The following is a 20,075-nucleotide window of genomic DNA, read 5'->3' as shown; positions in this document are numbered from 1 at the left end:
TAAGGCTTAGCGCGCCTTTCTCGCGTTTCTAGAATTGCAAGCGCGATCTCCTGAGCCTCGCTTTCCTGTGCATGGACTAGACGGCGATGGACAACATCGACTTTTAGGTCGGTTGATGGTTTATTCGGGCGATATGGCTTACGAAACGTCGCCAGCGGATCCAGCACGCTCGCACGATCCACACGATGTTACAACGACGCAAAAAGCAGCGTTTGGAGAGCAGAATCGCGAGGCGGAAGACAACAATGATGCAATGGACGAGCAGGACAATGAGCAGGACGATGAGCTCGAGCGCGATCGCTACGCTAACGATCAGAGACTAAAGTCTCGTTTCGAGAACATCTTCGCAAAGTATGCGCGCGACTTCTCTGGCATCGGTGATGAAATCGATATGGAGACCGGTGAAATTGTGGTGGACAACGGACATTTAGCGAACATGCAGCATGAAGCGGACCCTGGCGATGGCGAATCAACGCAGCTATTGAACGACTTCCGACTAACGCTTGAGCATGAGGACGAAGCGGATGGTACCGATACCAGCGAATTGACCGAATTGGAGGATTCCGGAAGTGAAGATGAAGCAGCCTCAAGCAATACATCCATCAGCGGCGGCGACTCGACCGGTAACCCGCCGAAAGCGTCACAACATTCGCACAACGTTCCAATCGATCCGGCACTCTTGCAGACGTCAGTCCTGACATCTGCTTCCGATCTAACTACGGCCGCAACAAGGCAAGATGCCGCCGAGGGCGAGCTCGTCCGTGACGATGCTGGTCACTCTGTTACACAGCCACAAGTGATGACAAGTGCTGTGTTCAATCAACATACTACAGCCGTAGATGTTGTAAGCATGCCAGGCGTCAAGGAGTCACTGCTATTGTTGCGTCGCACGAGTGCAGCAGAGGTTGACCCGGACAGGATCCACGCGCTGGGTATGAGTATCGCGAATCAGATCGCAAGGTTCATTGGCGGAGGTAGTGAGTCCAAGTCCGAACCGACATCCAAAAGCAAGCGCAGCGAGCCGGCTTGGGATTATCCAGAGCTGCCTGCGTTCAAGCGTAGAAATACGGAGAGGGCGCGGCCTTCATTGCCTCAGTTGACGAACTTGATCTCGTCACCAGTCAACACTAAGAAAGGTGAACCAAAGGAATCCGTCTGGGCACCCTTGCGCCACCCAAGACACTCTAAGCGCAAGCCTGGTATCAGGGAGAAAGGGTTCGCTGATGCTGTGGCAAACGATGTGAGCCGTCTTCCAGCCCTGGCAAGTTTAGAGGTGACAACTGGTCCGGCACACAACGACGAGGTCGGCAATCTGAAGAAGTGCACCAACTGCAGCATTGCAGCGACGGTGGCTTGGCGGCGAGGTCCAGACGGTCCTGGTTCGCTGTGTAACTGCTGCGGCATGTACTACTACCGGTACGGTCTGATGAAGCCGCTGAGACCGCCTACGCCGGAACCTGACTCCGCTGATGAAGACGGGGACGTCGCGGACGGACGATCTGGCCGGCGACGTAAGGCAGGGACGCGCCATGTCCGATTCAGCGCGCAAGAGGACGCGCTCATCATTAAGCTCAAGGAGGTCGACAAACTGTCGTGGGAGATGCTTGGGCGCTACTTCATCGGACGCTCAATTTACGGCGTACAGTGCAGATACAGCAAGAAGCTCTTGGGTGAATGCGACGGCAGAGACGCCCTGATTGAGCAAGGATTCGTCTTGGATGGATTCGATGCAACGGGGCCCGAAGCGGCCTTCACCGAAGAGCAAGACGAGCTTCTCATGCGGCTTCGTGAGAACGACAAAGCTGAGTGGGACGTGATTGCTGCTAGCGTGCCCGGCAAGACCGCGAGGAACATCGAAGCGCGCTACAAGATCCTCATGGGCATACAACCAGACCCGGCCGAGCTAAGAAGGCGCAAGCGGGCCAATCCGGTATATGCCAAGGACAAGGCGCCGAAAAATCACGGTCGACCTTTCACTGCGGAAGAGGACGAGCTGCTGATCAGGCTCCGCGAGATCGACAAGCTGCCGTGGGAGATTCTTGCGCAGGAGTTTAACGGGCGGACGTGGCTGTCTTTGCAAAAGCGCTACGTTCGCACCCTCGCGCAGAGGCAGAAGGTTATGAAGGCGGGTGGGGACGATCCGTATATGCATCTCTTTCTGGAGGCGGACAACGACTCGGACGACATCTTGATGGGCCACGCAGGTCGCAAACGCATCGATGAGATGCTAAAGCAGCGCCGGGAGGAGGATGATATCTTATTGCATCTGAAAGATGAGGAGGGTTTAACGTTCGAGCAGATTGCCGAGGAGATGCCGGGGCGGACGGTCGTAAGTCTTGAGAATCGGTACAAGGCGCTGAAGGACACGGATGATTCCATGGATGTGCCGCAGCCGACGTCGCCGGGGGTGCGAGACGCGCTGGCGGCGCAGAGTCAAGACGAGGATCCTGTCACCGCAGAGTGCAATTCGCCAATCCAAGAGGCCGAGCACCGCCCTGGGGATGTAGCTAACATCGCTCATGACGATCAAGGCAGGCTGGACTCTGGCACCCTCACCCCTGGAATCATGGAAGACGAACGCGTGGAACTCGATCCGCCGGTTAATGACAAAGCTGACGGCGGCGTGTCGCCAGCTATCGATCCCATGCTACAGCAAGAAGGGCCGTTGTTGCAGCAGGGTGAGGTCCCGTACCTATATAAGTGTGGCACAGTGCTGGACGTTGAAGCGTCGCAAGGGCAACAAAACGCAGCCGTGACAACTGAACAGGAGTCGTCCACCGCTCCAGCTGGGCCCGAGCCTCAGAAGCCACAGAACAAGGGGAGTACGTCTCGGGTTACGACACAGCGAGCCGTCTCGCCAGCCGATGCGGAGCTCCAACAGCCGCGAAAGAGGCGCACTCCCAATCGAGACGTGTCAGACAGCCGCCTCCCCGTAGCCAAGTTCCGCTCCCAGTACTCATCTGCAGAGCACGGCATTGTCTTTGAGCTTCGTGATAAAGGCTTGACTTGGAATGAGATTGCCGAACACTTGCCTGGACGCACCCCGCGGTCGGTCGCTTACTACCATGCTGCCAATGTACCTGTCGATCTTCAGAGTCTTGCCACTGTCAGGCCAACTGTAGATACTGAGAAGCCTGCTCGTAAGTCCAAGAAGTCTGAGTTCAAAGCCACAAGCAAAACGCAGGAAAATCTGTTGCGGCAGGTGCTGGAGAAGGCTGCGGCGATGGTGGAGCGACCAGACGCTTCTTTCAACCAAGACGGACCAATCAACCAGCTTAGAGCTCTGCTGGACGTTGGCGAAGGGCAGAGCGTCATAGACGGAAACACGATGGAGGCGCAGATCGACGTTGCCGCTCTTGCTCGCTTGCTGGCCCGAGCGTCGCAGCAGGATGCGCAGTCGGCCGACCTTGGAGTCCACATCAAGCAAGAGGGCGATGATGACGAAGTGGTCTTTGTGTCTTCGCACCCTGTTCAGGTCGCACCACGGTTCTCGCCACTAGCGGATCCGGAAGAATCCAATGCGCTGCAGAGTGAATCGGGCGAGCCTCCACCGCCAGTGCAGACAGCTCTAGACCAAACACCCGCGCGACGGGAGTATCAACCCTGGCAGCAACCAGCCACGCCGTCCAAGGTAGCAGACCTGGACGCTCCAATACCGACATCTGCGCTTGCAATGGCCAAACCCGCCGCAGCTGTCTCGACCTTCCCTTCGCTCGTGTTAGCGACTCTGAGCCATTCTGGAGGGGAGGATGCGGGCCGGAGCAGCCATACTGTCCATGTCCCTCAACCAGATCGCACGCGTTGTGCTCGCAAGCGTCGTGCATCGGCACCAAGAGCGTCTCCGCGACCTCGCAAGAGAGCATCACGTGGAGATTTTGAGCGGTGCGACTCCGCCGTGGAGACTGATGACCCACAGGACAAGTCGAGCGCCGCGGACTCTGCCGTTCAGGCTGTGATTGCAGGGAACACGTCTGTGCCGCTGCTGGAAGATGGAGACTGTCTAGCCCCGCTCGCTCCTGAAGATGCTCCCAGTTCTGGACGACATGCTACTATTTCCGGCACGCAAAATATCGAGGAGGCCGTGGCACCGCAGACTCAACCCCTCGACATCTCTCCTACGAATGCTGCAATAAAGCAGAGTAATATCATATCACCTGCCTGCTCGCCAACCGCAGATTCAGAAGATGCGCTTACTTTACATTCCGCGGCGACAGCGGTAAAGGAAGTGTACTCGGCCGCCCTGACGCCATACTCCATGTCGTCTTCAATGATGTACTTCCCGCCCACGGCGAGTTCGGACCCGGTCGCGGCGCCCTCGGTCGAAAGTCACATGTTGTTTGTTGGCATGGATGTGAAAGCTGACAGTGTGCGAGCGGAGAGGCGCGCGAAGGGATCTGTCTAGGAGACACTTCATATGCGGCATGGGAGCGAGTATCGTCCGACGATGCGGAGGCGCAGAGGGCATGCCTTTGGCAGGAGTAAATCGTCATCCTTACCGTTGGTCGCGAGTAGGGTGTCTGCGCGCTCGAGAGGTACGCCAGGTATGGGAAGGATGCTGTCCGGTTCTACGATACGCTGGTTGGACAGTTCGGAGGATGAGTTGGCGTCTTGATGCGAACATTCCAGGCTTGTACCATTCCCGTGTCGCGAGGGACTACATGATATGCATGCTAGCATGCTACCAATACTCCGTGAGCTCGATTTGCAGCAATTACGGAGACATGAAAACCTTTTCCGACCAGCATCTCGGTGTACCTTGCTGTTAAGATGCTGCGGTGCAAAAGCATTTATATGCAACGGACATTACTATTTTCCACAGACAGGTGGAAATCTAAGCGCAAAATGGCGCCGGGAAAAGTCGGCGGCCGCTTGTGGGCAGGCCCGAGCCACTCCCAAACAAGAAGGACTTCACGTACAGCCTGATTTTAGCAGCAAGATCAAAACATCCTACGGCTGCAATTCTGCGTTCTCCTTCGCACCAACCATCAATATGTCGACGATGTCAAGGCTCCACCGGCGTTTATGTCACTTCCAAGACGAAGCGGCATCGCCTTTGTGAACTCGGGTATCCTCCCGGACAGCATGCCATCTTCTCCTATCCTGCACAGAGCAGCTACGCTTGTCACTTGAGAAACCATGACGCTCTACACGAGCCTCGTATCAACGATTCGTATGACTGGAGAGCTTCAGCACAGCGAAGGAGCTTCATATGTGGATCAGCAGATGTAAGTTGTGTGTTGTCAGTATCACCCGACACGTTTCCGGCTGCACTACGGTCGACATACAATAAAGCAACGCCTCCTTCCCAAACCCGCTGTCCCGTAGATCCGAGTGCTGCATCAACAAATCAAACAGTACGCACACACCCTATTGAATTACACAACAACGACTCGAATCATTGCTCGAACGCTTACAGCAAAGCAACGTTGAGTCGTTAAGCATCCTTCGAGCGGTCGTCGTCCGGCACAGCCCTACCGCGATCCGTCTCTGCTCCGCCTTCCATCGCCTTATGTTCAACAGCGCCGGTGAGTGATCGACCGTGCTTCAAGCTCACGTCCGTTCGATTGACTTGGTGGACGGCGTGATGACTCTGACTCCTACCCAGAAGTCAGCGCGAGCAGGCAAAGCGACGCTGTGACTTGACGCACTCAACATCCGGCAAGCCGTGACTCTCCGAGCCCAACCGGTTGCGGAACGACTTGACCTGTTGACGTCCGTAATAGATGGCAGTGCCGATGCCGACGGCAGCGAGAATGATTTGGAAGACGTCGATGACAACGTTCAAGCTGTTGTCCCCAGAGTTCGTTGCGTGCGAAGTCTCTGTACTGCTTGTTGTACTGAGCCCGGACGTTGATAGTACATGTGCCGAAGCGCTAGGCTGTCTCAACGTTGTGAGTACGGACTGCAGAGTGTTAGTGAAGCGCCCCATAGTTATTGTTCTTGAACTAAAGAAGAGAAGACGGGCGTAATTGAAGATTGATAAAGATCGAAGCTGGTGACCTGCAGCCAACGATTCCTGTCTGCTCTGGTCTTTATAGATGACCGTTCCATGAATTGGTTACGTAGCGTGGCCGAACTCGAACTGGTAGTCGCATGGGCATCTGTCCCAGGAGGCAGTGCCAGCGGCGCTCCAGCATACCCGTCGCTCGTCTATTGGTGCGCGTGATTCCGTACCCGGTGAAGGACTGGACAGACATCTTCAAAAGATGCAGGTTACTCGGCCCGTCGCATTGGCGCTGCAGCCAAAGGACGTACAAGGAGGTGATGCGCCAGAACTGAGGTGAATTCAGTTGAAGTTGCCCCACTGGGTCATGGTGACCCAGTGGGCCATGGGCCCAGTTCCTACAGTACAATTGCAAGTACTGTGGCCTGTGCGCTACACTTGGTGAACCTCGAATACATGTACCTATACCGTCACTACTATGCTACATACTAACGCATCAACGCCCATGCGTAACGGAGTGCAGCACATCGTGCATAGCGGCAAGGTAGACGGAAGTCGTCACTGTACTTCGTCGCCCGTACAAGAGGCGTGTTCGCGTACAGTACTGTACCAAACATTCAATGGATTTTAGCCTAGCTCCGGCCCAAGCTGCGAGAGCCTCGACGGTGACTGCACAGAGTGTGGTGAGCCGCGATGATCGGATCTCAAACCACTCGCGAGAGGCCAATATCACCATGCGTGGCGAACGAGTTGGTGGCCGGCAGGTGCGACTTCGGGTCAATACGCAAACCTGCCCTGATTGACAGCACTGAAGGCCAAGTGCTGGGTGCATGTTCTTCGCTAGCAATTCCAGCCACCCTCCGAACGTCTGCTCTGTGCGGCCTGTTGCACGTGCTGCGTCGCAATGAACCACGCGATTCACATTCTGCCGGAGTCAGGAGCGTAAGGCAGGCATACACGAATCACTCGATCCTAAAACCGGCGCAATCAGACATGCGACATGAGCAGAGTAGCAAGAAAATGATATGAATCGCTTTCATTTACTCCACCGGCTACCTACCCCTCATCTCCCTCCCCATCTTCCTCCTCACCACCCACCTTAGCAACCGCCTTCCGCGGGTCCTCCTTGACCACCGCCACCTTCCCCAAACCCCCCTCACCCCTCCCAACCTCAATCCCGCTATCTCCACCGTCCATCCTCCTCGCAACATCCCTATCATAACTACTGGGAGCAATCCCCAAAATCCCCCCGACGTTATTCCTGTCCCCAGGGACAGAAAACTCCTTAAACGCATACCGCCAGTCATTGAGGAACTGTCGTACGGCCTTCCCAACTTTATCCTTCCCATTCTTACTATGATGCCCCGTCCCGCAGATCGCGTACACGGTCCGCCCACTCCTCTGCTGCTCCTTCAAGCAATCGGAGAGATACTGCACCGCTTCCTCCGGATGCAGACCATGCAGATCGACGTACAATTCCCTCTTCTCCATGCCCCCAACCATGTGCTTATTTCGCTCATCATAGAGGATACGGGCAGCCTCCTTATGCCGCTCCCGCATAAGATTGTTCTCATTCTGGCCCCGCAAACTCAACGCCTTGGCTCCACGCGCGTCATTGCGGTTCCAGGCCTGCGCGGCCGATTGCAGGAATTTGTTTCGTAAAGCGCCGTGTTTGAAGGCTTCGCGGCGCGCTTCCATATAGGCGGAGTTGACGCCTGAGCCCGTGTCGAGCCAGGGGATGTCTACGGGTGGGGGAATGCTGGCACTGTTTTCTTTGGTTGTGGATGTGGTGGCGGAGGTGGCGGAGGTGAAGGAGCGATTGTTTCGAAGGCCTCTCCGCATGGCTTCGCGGCTGTTGGGGCTGGTGGCGGGAGATGGAGACATGCGCACGACGTCGGCAAGGGTGCTGGGTTGTTGTTGTTGCTGCTGTTGGGTGTGAGCGTGGCCGTGCCCGCCTCGTTTGCCGTGGTGGCGCTTCCCTGGCTTGACGGCGGCGGCCGCCGATCCTAAGGTCGGGAAGGCTTCGTCGTCTTGGAAGTTGGGACCTTGGTTTGGGGTGCCAGTGCGGGAGTTCTGGCGGCTTCCGGGACGAGAGCTGGGACGGCTGTTGTAGGCGCGCGGACCGGTGGGGATGAAAGTTGGGAAGAGGCCGGGTGGAGGTTGGACGGGGGCTTGTTGCTGCTGCAGCATTGCGTTCAGGACGCTTGGGTCAACGCTGGCGCTCTCGTCGTACGGATTGCTAGTCGTAGGTTGCAGCGCAGGAAAGCTGTCAAAGTCTTGAAGTTGGAAGTTGGGCGGGAATTGCTGCGGGGTGCTGGCGCCGCTGTTGGCGATGCTGAGTTGCTGCATCAGCGCTGCGGGGTCGTGGGAGAACATGCAGTTCGGTCCGGCGAGGCAGTTGCCTTGCAACCAGAATTTGCAGACGTGATTTTGGGTTTCGTGGGCGAAGCGGCAGTCTGCTCGCGCGCAATGGCCGCTTGCTAGCCAGTAACGGCAGACGATGGGAGATCGTTGTTGGCCTGCCGGTGTGACAGGACGAGAAGAGGGCGACATGCTTTTACCCACGAGGAAAGTGCGGGCTTGTTGCTCTTGGACTGCGGCTGCCATGGCGTTAGCGGTCACGCCCTGGGCTTCCATGAGGGTGGTGATGGTTTGGCTGAGGTCGTGGCCGTTCGCTTCGAGGACTTGCTCGAGTTCTTCGTCGCTCTTGTGTTCTTGGAGGATGGAACGCAGCATATCGTACGGGCTCATCTCAGTCGTATAAGGCGACATAAACTCGGATGCGCTGTTGAAGCCTGAGTCGCCGTAACTGGTATTACTGCTAGCATCATCATTGACGAGCCAGTCTACTGTGTCGCTGCCGTAGTCGCCGTAGTTCTCGGTGGTTGGTGAGGACTCGCTAAATCGATATGCGCTTAACTGGGGGCTATGGGGTATCGCTGGGGTTGCGACAGGCAAACGCGGAGACGGGCGTGGTGACGTGAACGGGGAAGCGGTGGAGGACATGGCGCGTGCAAACGCGGGTCGTTGCGGGCCGAGTCCAGGTGGGTATGAGGGAGTCGCGGTCGAGGGGCGCGGAGAGCTGGTGCCTGAAGTGGTGGGCGTGCCTACCCGTTGCATCCATGGCGCAGGGGAGCGCGAACGGATGACGGTCGCGCCACGAGCTGGAGGCGGCGACTTGTTGTTGTCGGATGAAGCTCTCCACTGCCACAGCGCTCCCAAGACCGCATCTTCCAGCGCCTTGCCCTTGAGTGAGGTCGGCTCGCTACTCAGCAGCTCTTCCAGCTTGTCCGTCTTCTCTTCGTCGCCGTACTCCTCGCTCTCCAGTATCGGCTGACACAGTTCGTATATCCGATCGGACACCATCGTGGCGACAGAGTGATGTAGTATGTCGACGCGATGCTACCGTATGCGACAAGGTGAAGTTGAGGGTGAAGCAGGTACGCGCTTGCCGCCCAGCTTCATGTTATGCGCGCGGTGTTGCAGGTATCACCCCCTGACTTCCACTCGAAGGGGCTTCTTTGAGTCCCCTGCCGCCGCTACTTAGCTACAGATGGTCATTTTCTGCAGCGCGTTGTTTCTCAAGTGCTCTTTGTAATCACCTTGTCAATCGTGGCGCAGGTGAGGTCGAAGTGAGGCTTGAACGCGGGGACTAGTGCGGTCTCTTCCGTCAAAGTTCCATGTCGTACTGCAGCAACCATCACGTGGACTCCATCAAGAGGCCAAGATACATACCGGGAAAGTGGAGGGCGGGAGCATTCGGCTAAGCGAAGCTGACACAGGAAAAAACAGTCCTTACGACAATGCATTAGTCACGTGGTGGCGCCATCTCGTGCCTTCCATATCAGTCGCCTAGCGTTCGTACCTGCAGCGGCTCTCCCCGCATGTCAGAGCTCCAGCTTTAACCCTCTCCATATCCATCCTACACACGACTTCTCGCTCAAAACCATACAGCACAGGCTAACACATAAGAATGGCCGCCGACACGCAACAACCACCCTCCCTGGCCACCCAAATCCTCAACCCAACCCTCCTCCCCACCCCGACCTTCGCCTTCACCCCCTCCCTCCACCGCCACCTCCCCACCCTCGGCGCCCCCAGCAAAACCGCCCGCCCCATCTGCCCGGACTACAAAACCGGCACCTGCCCGCGCGGGCCCCTCTGTCCGAACCGTCACTACATCCCCCCCTCCGAGCGCTCCGGCATCTCCAACCTCATCTGCAAACACTACCAACGCGGCCTCTGCAAGAAGGGCGACGCGTGCGAGTTCGCGCATACCTTCAACCTACGCGACGAACGGGAATGCAAAGAGTTCAGTCGATATGGAATTTGTCCGCAGGGGGAGGATTGCACCTACCTTCATATCCCGCCCACGAGTCGATTGCGAGACGCCGCGTGTCCCCATTATACCCGCGGTTTCTGCCCGCTGGGACCGTACTGTCGACTCCGTCACATCAAACACCGCGTCCCCTGTCCCTATTACCTGGCGGGATTCTGTCCGAACGGCCGCGCACACCCGCCCGGCCCGGATAAAGTGGTGAGTTGTGAGTTCGGGGCGCATGCGAAGTGGATTAAGGACGAGGATTTGCATCCGCGGAAGCCGGAGGCGAAGAGGCCGCGGGATGTGGAGGCCGAGAGGCGGGAGCAGGAGGAGAGGGAGGAGGAGTATTATGCGGAGATGGAGCGGCAGAGGGAGAGGGAGGCGAGGGGCGAGGGCGGGATGGGGAGGTGGGGGAAGGGGATGAGGAGGGGTGGGGGGAGGAGGGGTGGGAAGAGGTTCTAATCTCATGTTATCTCGTGCGGGGTTTGGGTATGTGGCGTTGTCTCTTAGCGAGGTGTTTCGGCGTCACGCTGTGGTTGGATCAGCCTGGCCTGTACAGTACTGGACCGGGCCGGATGGTCACCATTTTGCAGGCTTTCGATGTATTGACGGACTGGCACAAGTGCGTCATGCATACCGCCAAGACTTCGTAGCGTGTATTTACAGACCTTGCTGCCTAGAAGATAGACCAGAGGACGTACTCTAATACTGCTCCTCCGGGCAGTCAAAAGCCAAATGCCCATCCTTCTCACACAACGCGCACCACTTGTCCTCCTCCTTGACCGTGGGGACAGACTTCACATGTCCATTCGTCGTGGCGGCAGCTGGAGCAGCTTCAGCAGCTTCATCTCTCTCCGCAGCTGCGCCATTAGCATGACCGTGTCCATTCGCCTTCCCATTCCCATTCAACTTCCCACAATCAACGGTATCGTGCTCCCCACTGCTCTGACATATATCACAGTACACGCCATCAGCCTCGGCCTCGGCCTCTGCCTCCGCATCGCCCCCCTGCGCATTCCCATGCAAATCCTTGTCGGGATCGTCTTCTGCATCCGGGGTACTCAACGGCTGCTCAAAGCCGGACCGCCGCGCATGTTCCGCAAAAGACATGGTAGGCTTAGGCTTGAGCGTGCCACTTCTCTGCCTCACCTCCCCATCTGTCCCCTTAGCTACAGCAGTCATTTCGCTTTCGTTCCTCGCGTGACCGGCATGTTTGCTGGCGTGACCGTTCGTCATTGCCGAGTCCCGCCGCAACCCCTCCAACTCCCTCTCCAGCTCCTCCTTCTCACTTTGACTCTGCTCTAATTTGGCTTGTAGCCGCATGACCTCATCCTCATCCCTCCCACTTCCCCCATTCGCACTCGCGGCATGCGGTTGCGCAGGGTTTGTGCTCAAACTATGAATAATAGCCTTCAACCCCCTTATCTCATCCTCCATTGCCTTCACCTCCGCCGCCTTAGCAACCTCCTCATCTTTTCCGCCTTTGTCCCTCTCCCTCCTAAGCTCACTCCGCCCTCTCTCAACCTCCCCCCGTAAAAATTCCACCTCGCCCCGCGCCTCCGCCTCCCCCCGTCTACTCTCTTCCAAGCCGTCCTCTAACTCCGCAACCAACTCCTCCAACCCTTTCAACTGCTGCGCCACACTCTCAAACTCATCTTTACTGCCTCCACTGCCTCCACCCGCCGCCAACTCCTCGTTGAGCGCATGATTCTGCGCTTGTAGTTCTTCTAGTTGAGATAGTAGATCGCGCTTCTGTTCTTCGTACACACGTTCGGTTTCTGTACTCGCCATCTCGAGTGAATCCAACGTACTCCGGAAGTCCGCACGATGCGCGTCGAAATCTGCCGTCATGAGGGTGATCTTCTCGTTCTTCTCCCGCAGCATCTGTCGTAGCTGGGCGACGGTATGTTCGTCGTCGGCACCACTTCGACTGCTGCCACCCGGCGTCAAGCCGTCCGTGGGTAAGAGGGTGGAGAGTTCCTTGACATTCGCCTCCATCTCCGCGAGCGAGGCGGCTTGTTCTTCCAGGCGCCTGTCGCGGTCCGCAAGTTGTTGGCGGAGACGCGACAGTTCGGTGTCGTTCGCGCCGCTGGCACGGGACGGGGAGCGCAGGGGCTGGGAGAAAGAAGGAGCGGAGGTGGAGCTCGTGGTGCGCTTGTTGGGCGTGCGGGTCTCTTCCTCTGCGACGGCGTCATGATGTGGTTGTCGCTGGCCCAGTCGTGAGCCCGTTCTTGAGTAAGGTCTGCTCGGTGTTGGTCGGGTGGTAGTCGAGGCTCGGAGGTTCGTTTTGCTGGGCGTGGATGTGCTGGCTAAGGGTGGTCGGCCGCCTCGTTGGCTCTGCGATAATGCGCGTGCGGGTGTGGGTGCGAGTGTGGGCTGGTGCCTCCTAAGCGGTGACTCAGGGCGGGGAAGAGAAGGTCGCTTGGGCTTGAAATTGGGGCTTGTGGGTCTTTGAGCGCCTGGACCGACGGATTGCGCGAAGCGATGCGGCACAGCGGGTGTTGGAGGTGTGTGCGCGGCAGCATCTCCTCTCAAACGAGTTCCATGTAGCGTGCTATACGATGGGGTAGCGGGTGTAGCGGGAAACGAATCGATCGAGACGGCGGGTGAGAAGCGCCTCTCCGCTCGATGAACGGGCAAGAAGATACCCGCTCCCGGCACGGCAGTGTTGAAGTAATACGTCCCATCCACGTCGCCGTCGTTCTTCCCTCGCGCCGCAAACTCCCGGTCCAATTCGACCCCCACAAACTGGCCGTTCTTCCCCTTCACGTTGCCAATGAAGCGCACCGTCCCGTACATCTCCCCAGGCACATTCACCGCATCCCCGAGAGCCAAATCTTCCGCGTGCATGTTGCCCGCCGGCGTTCGTGGGGTGTGCGCGCCGGTAAGAGCATTCAAGCTGGCCTTACGATTGACGGCGGTGCTCGCGCTGAGACTCGTCTTTTCGGCGGAGATGGACGTGCCGAAGGAGGGTCGTTGGAGACGTTGTCGGGGTGTTTGGTGAGCCATTGTTCCTGGCTGTCTATCCACTCACGGGAGTGTATGCGTTGCAGGAGCCATGGACACAGACATAACTGAAAAGATTGTCGTGACTTACCGGAATGGGCGGCGGTCATACATACGCGCTCTCTACCTTCTGATTGGCTGTCGACCTATTGAGCTAGAAGCACAAAAACGCGTGTCACGTGCTCACACTGAGGCGATCCTGTCATTCAACAACCTCGCCATTCCCGCTGACAGACGGTCCATCCATGCCAGTCGACATTGGCAACCATCTTCCGTGTCCACCTGTTGGATCGAGCAACGGCTAGAGCTGCAAGGACGCACCCACAAAAACGTACTTGTACTATCATTACATTGCCGCCCTAGAGACTGCAATCCTGCAGCTTTATGGAGGATCGCGAGGTTGAATATTCTTCGTAGCCATGATGCCCCTGCCGCCTTTCTCCCATCTAGGTACGCTTTCTGAAATAAATCGTCCCTGTCTCTCACAGTCCCAGTACTCCAGGTCGCGTGGTGCCTTTGTAACCATCTCCCCGGACGCGACGGCTTGGAACGTGCTGATTCGGGTGAGTGCTGGATGCCTACTCTCACCGAGCCCTGAGCAGCCTCACCCGAGGCTCCGCTACCAGCGCCTAGCGTAACGGTGCCTTATCTCGAACAGCAGCCGACTCGCAGATGGAGGACTGTGCGCACAAGCTCGCAACAAGATGGTACGAGATGGGACGAATGTGGCCAGGGAGTATCAAGCCATTGTTATTGGGTATCCAGAGCAGAATGATCGCCTCCTTGCATTGCCGCGAATTAGCCACGCACGCCGTTCAGTTGAATGTGTCGATTCCATGGAACGACACTTGGCTAGGCGGTAGCAGAAAGCCCGCCCACCCCCTGAGTTGTTCTGTCAAGCTCGAACACATCGTCCGCTCCCACTCTCGGGCCTCCGAGCGCAAGGGTGGGAACAAGGGCTTGCATGCGCTGAAGCGTATCATTCAGCTGTTGAAGCACACCAGCGCACTCAGGTTCCTGCCTGAAGGGTTCCAAAGCAACAATGCCACTGGCTCCCACGGCCAGCAGAGCTAGGAGGATGTCATCAGCATTCTTCCCTTCATCGTACCGATCCGTGGGACTGAAACAAGCATTCATCAACGCTAGCGTCAGTGGTGTGTCGCCACCATCGTTCTCCAGTCAAGTTTTACGGTCTTGGGTGCGAGAATGCCAACGAGGCGGTTCATACCGAAGCGGACGGCGACGTGCAACGGACTGTCGCCACGCCATTGACGCCTGACGTCCGTCTTCGCACCTGCTTCGACCAGCAGTATGCCGCATGTCTCGAGACTTTGTGTCGACACTTGCACCAACCTCATGGAACCACAGTGCTCATTGACGGCGTCCATCCAGTACTGAATCGGCTGCTTTCCATGCAAGTCTACACTGTTCACGTTGGCGCCACTCTGAATCAGCAGCGAGACCAGCGAATGCGACGAAGACCATTTCGGCGCCGACCTCAGCGCCAACATCAGCGGAGTCATGCCGTGACCGTTCCGTGCGTCTACTGCGACACCATGGTTGATCAACTTTCTTGCGATATAGACGGCTTTCTCTTCGTCGTGATAATAACAAAAGTAGTATCGCGTACAAACTCTCCACAATGCTGCTTCAGCCTTGGGCTTGGAGGCGAATGCTTTAGAAGCGAGCAAGTGTTCTAGAACCTCCACCGCCTCAAATATAGCCGCCTGTACGAGTATCCAACTGCCCGTGACTGCTCTGAACACACGTTCGATTGTCTCCGGTGTAATCTCAAGTTCGGCAAGCTGAAGGAGTTGTTCGCTTACACTCGCTACATCGTCGTCTGCGATGGCGCGGGCTAGGCGATCAATCCTGTTCATTATCACCAGAGTACTGTCGCGGAGCGCAAGATCGAGTGACTCATATGCGTTTCTAAAGCGGACCGGTCGAGTGTAACGTGCTGGAAGTTGAGAGTGATGCATAACCTCGGCCTGGCCAGGAACGTGGTCATGCCGATTCCATTGGAACGCCCGAGGTATACCGTCTGGGAGGCGTACGTTTACAGCACGCTTGGGCAATTCTCTGCTTCGTTCGCACAGCGAGTCGCGATATCGACTGTAACAAGTAGCGACATGCCTGGGGAGGTAGCTTTCGCCAGAAACCAATTGCTTGCCACACAATGGACAGACGACTTGACGATTGCTTTGATGAACCCGTTGCTCATGCGCTTGAAGGCTGTCTAAGTTCTTGAACTTCGCTTTACCGCACGTGCTACAATCGAATAGACGGGCTGGCTTGCTTGTAGGGTGGAATCGCTCAATATGTCGCTTGACAGACGAAGGACGACTGAAAGTCCTTTCACACTGATTGCAGCGATGTGTCTCCGGCATGGCGAGATGGACGTAACGGCTCAGGGGCCTTGATGTGAAAGCTGTGGGAAGTATTCAAAGCGCCCGAAGGATGGCTTCGTCAAGGCTCGTACATAGGTGCATGTTGCCATCGGCCGGCGTCACAGTCTACCAGTCATGCAGAACGCCACACAGATGACACCGACAAATTGTGCCTGATTGCGGACGCCGTGGGTGCGGAAGGATTGAGGTTGACAAGTGATCGCGCATCGCAATGCAGCTTCAAGCTCGGCAAGCCTTGAAACAGTCTGCGGCTTACAGTATGCACAGCCCACTGACACCGACAAAATATTGCCCAGCCTGCTCTTTGCACCGATAAAACAATACCCGAAGCAGATGGCGCCATGCAACTCGCAGCCTTGATACTGTCGTGTGTCGCCCAAAGGCTTGGACCCCTTTTGCACCGATAACTTAGTACTCAAAGCAGCTCGCTCCGTGCAACCCGCAGCGTGGAGGAGCCGTGTGTCCTCCATCCGCCTTGACGGACCCTGTTGCACCGACAACTCTTCGCCTGAAGTGGCAGCTACCCACGTCAACGTCTTGCGCCCACAATACTTCACACGTATCAGTAGATGGCAATTGCCTCGAACGGACAGCTTGGACGTCACTCATGCATAGCACCGACAAAACATGGCCAGTATAGGTGCTCTGCTGTAGACGCACCGACAATTGCTGTCTTGTTCCGCGATGCGAATCACGACTAGGTCTGCCATCTGGCACAGTCTCGACACATAAGTACGGATGTCCGTCCCGTCGAACTCCAACGGCTTCGACATCGGATGGTCAATACTCCACCAGCCCATGTTCTTGCTTGCCTTACCACTTTACTTCCTTCCGAATCTTAAAGCAAAATGGCCTCACCCGATAGCACTACCTATAGCACGTTCACCAGTCTCATCGCAACAAGCCCGGCTGTAACAGCCACCGCCTCCGCTGCTCCAACGTACACATTGAGCACAGCAAACCCGTCGCTGCAAGCTCCTGGTATCGCTTTCACCTTCAGTTTCCTCGGTATCGTTCTGGCTGCTGTCGGTGTCGTAACGGCAGTCTTCTACGGCCGTCAACAGATCATGTCGCTTCGAAGCTCCCAGGGATTCGACCATCGAGTCGATGTAGAGTAGGTTCGATTGGAGAATCAATGCCCGTCTGACCGTAGCGCTTACCGTTAGACAGAATGCAAAATCTCACCCTTGCGAGGGGTGCGGACAGCGACGAAGGGAACCCGCCAAGCAATGTTGCAACAGTCAATGTTCGTAACGGCCCTGCCAACGACAATAGATCGACCGACAACGCCTCCGTCAACTAGACACAAGCCTCGTCGACTTTATACCCAGTGGAGCATGTCAACCAAGCGTGGCGTGTGGCGCGAGGAGAGTGCGCCGAAGACGGTGCCCTAACGTCAGCGTGTAGGATCATGAGTAGATGAGTGAGAGGGACATGGTATGAACAACGGTGTTGAACATTGAAGCGTTATTGCTTTTAACGTAGAGACTTGCGTCTCAGCGACTCCATCAGGCAGCCTTCCCTCTCGCACTCGCGAACTCCATCCCAAACGTATACAGGCCGAATGCGGCTAGCGCACTTAGTCCCATAGGCAATGGCTTCTGCGTCTTGATCGCTCTCGGGATGCTTGAGCCGGCGAGAATGATGCTGGCGAGAAGGACAAGCTCCACACCGTAGGTCTGTCGGTTCTGCATGCGGTATCCGCCAACGGCATAGAGAGCGCCGACGCTGCAACCGGCGACCATGGACGGGACGGAGCCGGCGCGAATCTGGACAACAAAACTGGTTAGAGCCAGACAAGCATGTCGTTGAGAAGAGTGCAACATACGTAGCCAGTGATCCCACCTCCGGCCGTGAGGCCAGCGAGAATGTATGCGATCGAGTGGAGGGCCTGGTGCGCATATGGATCAGCTTTGAGCAGCAACATGTCGTATTGACAGAGCATACCATGACACGAGGCTGTGTCACACTCGCGTTGCTTGACATTTCGATTTCTTCGCCGAACTCTGAGCGAGAAGCCGCTTTCAAGGAGTGCGATCTAAAGGTACATGTAGTGATTGCTCGACTGAAGCTCACAGCTGGAGACGGAACGTTCCGCAAGAAGCTTCGCTGGCGTGGCACGCAATGGCACATGCATGCCAACTGGCAACGTCTCAACTACAGTACTCCATTGCGCAATCGAACCCGCTCAAGCAACCCATTCCACCTCTACACTCCAACCAACCCTCCACGATGCCGCCCAAGAAAGGCCAGCCCTCCCCAGCAGCCGTCCCTCCCTCCGCCGTCAAAAGCACCCACACCTCCGCCAGCGCCGCACCCATCAAACCCTCCCCCACGCACAGCAAAGTGAACAACAGCGCACCCCAATCCACCTCCTCCACCTCCACCTCCAGCAATGCTTCCGCCTCGCTAGGCAACATCCGCAACGCCCAAGATGCCCAACAAATAGCCATAAGCTTGTGGAACAACTATGTGGAGAAAACGCCGCAGCGGACGAAGTTGATCGATGCGTTCATGGCTTTCTTGATGGTGGTGGGAGGGTTGCAGTTTGTTTATTGCGTTATTGCGGGCAATTACGTGAGTTTAGTGAGAGGGCAGTGGGAGAGAGTACGCTGCTGACGGTATGTGGTGTAGCCGTTCAATGCCTTCCTTGCCGGCTTTTCGGCGACAGTGGGCCAGTTTGTTCTCACGGCGAGCTTGCGGATACAAACAAACGCGGACAATGAGAACGACTTCAAGAATCTATCGCAAGAAAGGTAGGCAGTCATGTTGCTCAGGATACGACAGAACATGCTAACAGTGATTTACAGGGCATTCGCAGACTTCGTGTTCGGAAGCATGATATTACACTTCTTCTGCGTGAATTTCATCAATTAGCGATGTCTTCTTTCACGGAAAAGCATTGTACGAATAGAGAATAGCTGGGTAGGTGCCCTTTAGCCGAGCAGTTCTTACAGCTTGCAGCTTGCAGCTTTAGCATATCCTGCCTGGCAGAAGCCAAAGCAACAAGAGCTTTCATCTACCTCTGATGTGTATATATGTCGGACATTTTTGACGTCCAATCCCGAACAGGTTGCGCCGTCTTTCGAAGCTCCCGCAGATGTCGTCTCAACATACGATTTGCCACGCCCTGCGACGATTCGGTAAAGAGTACTGCACTGCAAAGCGCAAGCTTACGCAGAAGCACCAGAGATGTAGAACCACTTGTCAATGCTTGGGTCAATCGGCGCCGGCGCCTTGTCCTCGCCCTTGGGAATGTTGAGCTTGCTGGGGTCGGTACGGTCAGGGCTGTGCGGAACGGTGGTGTTGGTGCTACCGGATGTCAGCTTCAACGAACAAAACGAATGAGAAGTTCACGACACTCACAGGCTGATTTCACCCTTCTGCGTCTTGCCCGTGATCAATCTCTCCCACGCCTCCGCGCACTCCCTCACGACGTCCATCGCATACTTCCTGTTCTTGCATTCACCGCTGAACGCGAACTGGTTCTCCGGCTTGCCGTCCGGAATCTTGTAGATGCGGAACCACTCGTTCGTCGCCCGCAACAAACCCGGCAAATGCCTCTCGACATCCTCAATGTCATTGAGCTTCGGCGCCAACGGGTCGTTGACATCAATGCACATGATCTTCCAGTCCGTCTCGCCCTCATCCAGCAGAGCCATCACGCCAAGAACCTTGACCTGCTTGATCTCGCCAGGCTTGGCGACCAGCTCGCCGATCTCGCACACGTCGAGAGGGTCGTTGTCGCCCTTTTGCTTGGTCTCCGGGTGGGTGACGTTGGGGTCTTCCCAGGTTTGGGGGAAAGCGCCATAGTTCCAGAGGTAACCCTTGTGGGGGAAGCAGTTGCGGACGAAGCGGAGCTTGCCCTTCTTCGTGTCTTGTTTGATGGGGTTGAGAGCCTCGTCTTTGGAGATCTAAGACGAGTAGATGTCAGCCAAGCGTATGCTTGACACTCAATGGCTGGATGAGCGGAAGTGGCGGTGACGCCATTGGAAGGAAATCTTTCATTTGCGTACCTCCTGCTTGGCGTTTGTCCACCTTGGGATCTCAACGACCATGTTCAGCACCGTCTGCTGCTCATTGGCATACAGTGGCACATCGTGGAAAGGGCTGACGGGGACGCCATCCTTCTCAATGTAGATGCGGTGCTCAAGCGTGTGCGGTGCGCCGATCTTGCGAGCCGTAAAGACGGACGGAGCCTTGCTGTCGTAGCCGCCGCGAGTGGGCAGAGTGGAGGTGGCCATGGTTGTGTTTTCAGTAGTTTGCGAGTGTGTTGACGGTGAGGTGGAAAAGTGAGAGGACAATTGTTTGCTCCTAGCCTGAGCTAGAGCTTGTGAGGACCGAATTTTGTTGACGCTGGTGGGGCCCCGGCCGAAGACGTCAGGGTCCACTG

General features: G+C 56.6%; 10 protein-coding genes across 10 annotated transcripts; 4 read left to right on the top strand and 6 right to left on the bottom strand.

Moving 5' to 3' along the window:
* The first annotated feature begins 230 nt into the window (after positions 1–230).
* BAUCODRAFT_35264 (uncharacterized protein) lies at positions 231–4,810 on the top strand. Its single transcript, XM_007679255.1, has one exon. It carries the CDS (start codon positions 254–256, stop codon positions 4,400–4,402), a length of 4,149 nt encoding a protein of 1,382 aa, XP_007677445.1. The 5' UTR covers positions 231–253; the 3' UTR covers positions 4,403–4,810.
* A 624-nt stretch (positions 4,811–5,434) lies between these two features.
* Positions 5,435–5,929, bottom strand: BAUCODRAFT_149279 (uncharacterized protein; the record flags this gene model as incomplete). Its single annotated transcript, XM_007679621.1, has 2 exons — positions 5,435–5,597; positions 5,649–5,929. The coding sequence occupies 2 exons, from the start codon at positions 5,927–5,929 to the stop codon at positions 5,435–5,437; spliced, it is 444 nt and encodes a 147-aa protein (XP_007677811.1).
* A 949-nt stretch (positions 5,930–6,878) lies between these two features.
* BAUCODRAFT_123736 (uncharacterized protein) lies at positions 6,879–9,310 on the bottom strand (the record flags this gene model as incomplete). The annotated part of the gene is made up of 2 exons (XM_007679620.1): positions 6,879–6,916; positions 7,135–9,310. The coding sequence occupies 2 exons, from the start codon at positions 9,308–9,310 to the stop codon at positions 6,879–6,881; spliced, it is 2,214 nt and encodes a 737-aa protein (XP_007677810.1).
* Positions 9,311–10,055: 745 nt separating this feature from the next.
* On the top strand, positions 10,056–10,454 carry BAUCODRAFT_42995 (uncharacterized protein; the record flags this gene model as incomplete). Its single annotated transcript, XM_007679308.1, has 1 exon — positions 10,056–10,454. A coding segment is annotated over one exon (399 nt), but the record flags the coding sequence as incomplete, so codon positions are not given.
* Positions 10,455–10,847: 393 nt separating this feature from the next.
* BAUCODRAFT_534183 (uncharacterized protein) lies at positions 10,848–13,609 on the bottom strand. The gene has a single exon (XM_007679619.1). The coding sequence runs from the start codon at positions 13,272–13,274 to the stop codon at positions 10,968–10,970; it is 2,307 nt and encodes a 768-aa protein (XP_007677809.1). The 5' UTR covers positions 13,275–13,609; the 3' UTR covers positions 10,848–10,967.
* An 810-nt stretch (positions 13,610–14,419) lies between these two features.
* On the bottom strand, positions 14,420–15,151 carry BAUCODRAFT_149275 (uncharacterized protein; the record flags this gene model as incomplete). The annotated part of the gene is made up of 1 exon (XM_007679618.1): positions 14,420–15,151. The coding sequence occupies one exon, from the start codon at positions 15,149–15,151 to the stop codon at positions 14,420–14,422; it is 732 nt and encodes a 243-aa protein (XP_007677808.1).
* A 1,379-nt stretch (positions 15,152–16,530) lies between these two features.
* Positions 16,531–16,985, top strand: BAUCODRAFT_149274 (uncharacterized protein; the record flags this gene model as incomplete). Its single annotated transcript, XM_007679617.1, has 2 exons — positions 16,531–16,796; positions 16,853–16,985. 2 exons carry the CDS (start codon positions 16,531–16,533, stop codon positions 16,983–16,985), a joined length of 399 nt encoding a protein of 132 aa, XP_007677807.1.
* Positions 16,986–17,190: 205 nt separating this feature from the next.
* Positions 17,191–17,668, bottom strand: BAUCODRAFT_123733 (uncharacterized protein; the record flags this gene model as incomplete). Its single annotated transcript, XM_007679616.1, has 3 exons — positions 17,191–17,451; positions 17,511–17,573; positions 17,630–17,668. 3 exons carry the CDS (start codon positions 17,666–17,668, stop codon positions 17,191–17,193), a joined length of 363 nt encoding a protein of 120 aa, XP_007677806.1.
* Positions 17,669–18,073: 405 nt separating this feature from the next.
* Positions 18,074–18,559, top strand: BAUCODRAFT_50729 (uncharacterized protein; the record flags this gene model as incomplete). The annotated part of the gene is made up of 3 exons (XM_007679322.2): positions 18,074–18,259; positions 18,317–18,438; positions 18,493–18,559. Coding segments are annotated over 3 exons (375 nt in total), but the record flags the coding sequence as incomplete, so codon positions are not given.
* Positions 18,560–18,855: 296 nt separating this feature from the next.
* Positions 18,856–19,926, bottom strand: BAUCODRAFT_72322 (uncharacterized protein; the record flags this gene model as incomplete). Its single annotated transcript, XM_007679366.1, has 3 exons — positions 18,856–18,994; positions 19,049–19,596; positions 19,699–19,926. 3 exons carry the CDS (start codon positions 19,924–19,926, stop codon positions 18,856–18,858), a joined length of 915 nt encoding a protein of 304 aa, XP_007677556.1.
* Positions 19,927–20,075: the final 149 nt, after the last annotated feature.

The sequence above is a fragment of the Baudoinia panamericana genome (genome assembly GCF_000338955.1).
Source record: "Baudoinia panamericana UAMH 10762 unplaced genomic scaffold BAUCOscaffold_8, whole genome shotgun sequence".
NCBI classification, from domain to species: domain Eukaryota; kingdom Fungi; phylum Ascomycota; class Dothideomycetes; order Mycosphaerellales; family Teratosphaeriaceae; genus Baudoinia; species Baudoinia panamericana.
Note: the sequence above shows the minus strand (reverse complement) of the source record. Positions and strands in the feature narration are given on the sequence as shown.

What these genes read in the sequence shown, in the direction of transcription:
- BAUCODRAFT_534183 (XM_007679619.1), bottom strand. Translation starts at nt 13,274, where the DNA reads ATGGCTCACCAAACACCCCGACAACGTCTCCAACGACCCTCCTTCGGC.
- BAUCODRAFT_35264 (XM_007679255.1), top strand. Translation starts at nt 254, where the DNA reads ATGGACGAGCAGGACAATGAGCAGGACGATGAGCTCGAGCGCGATCGC.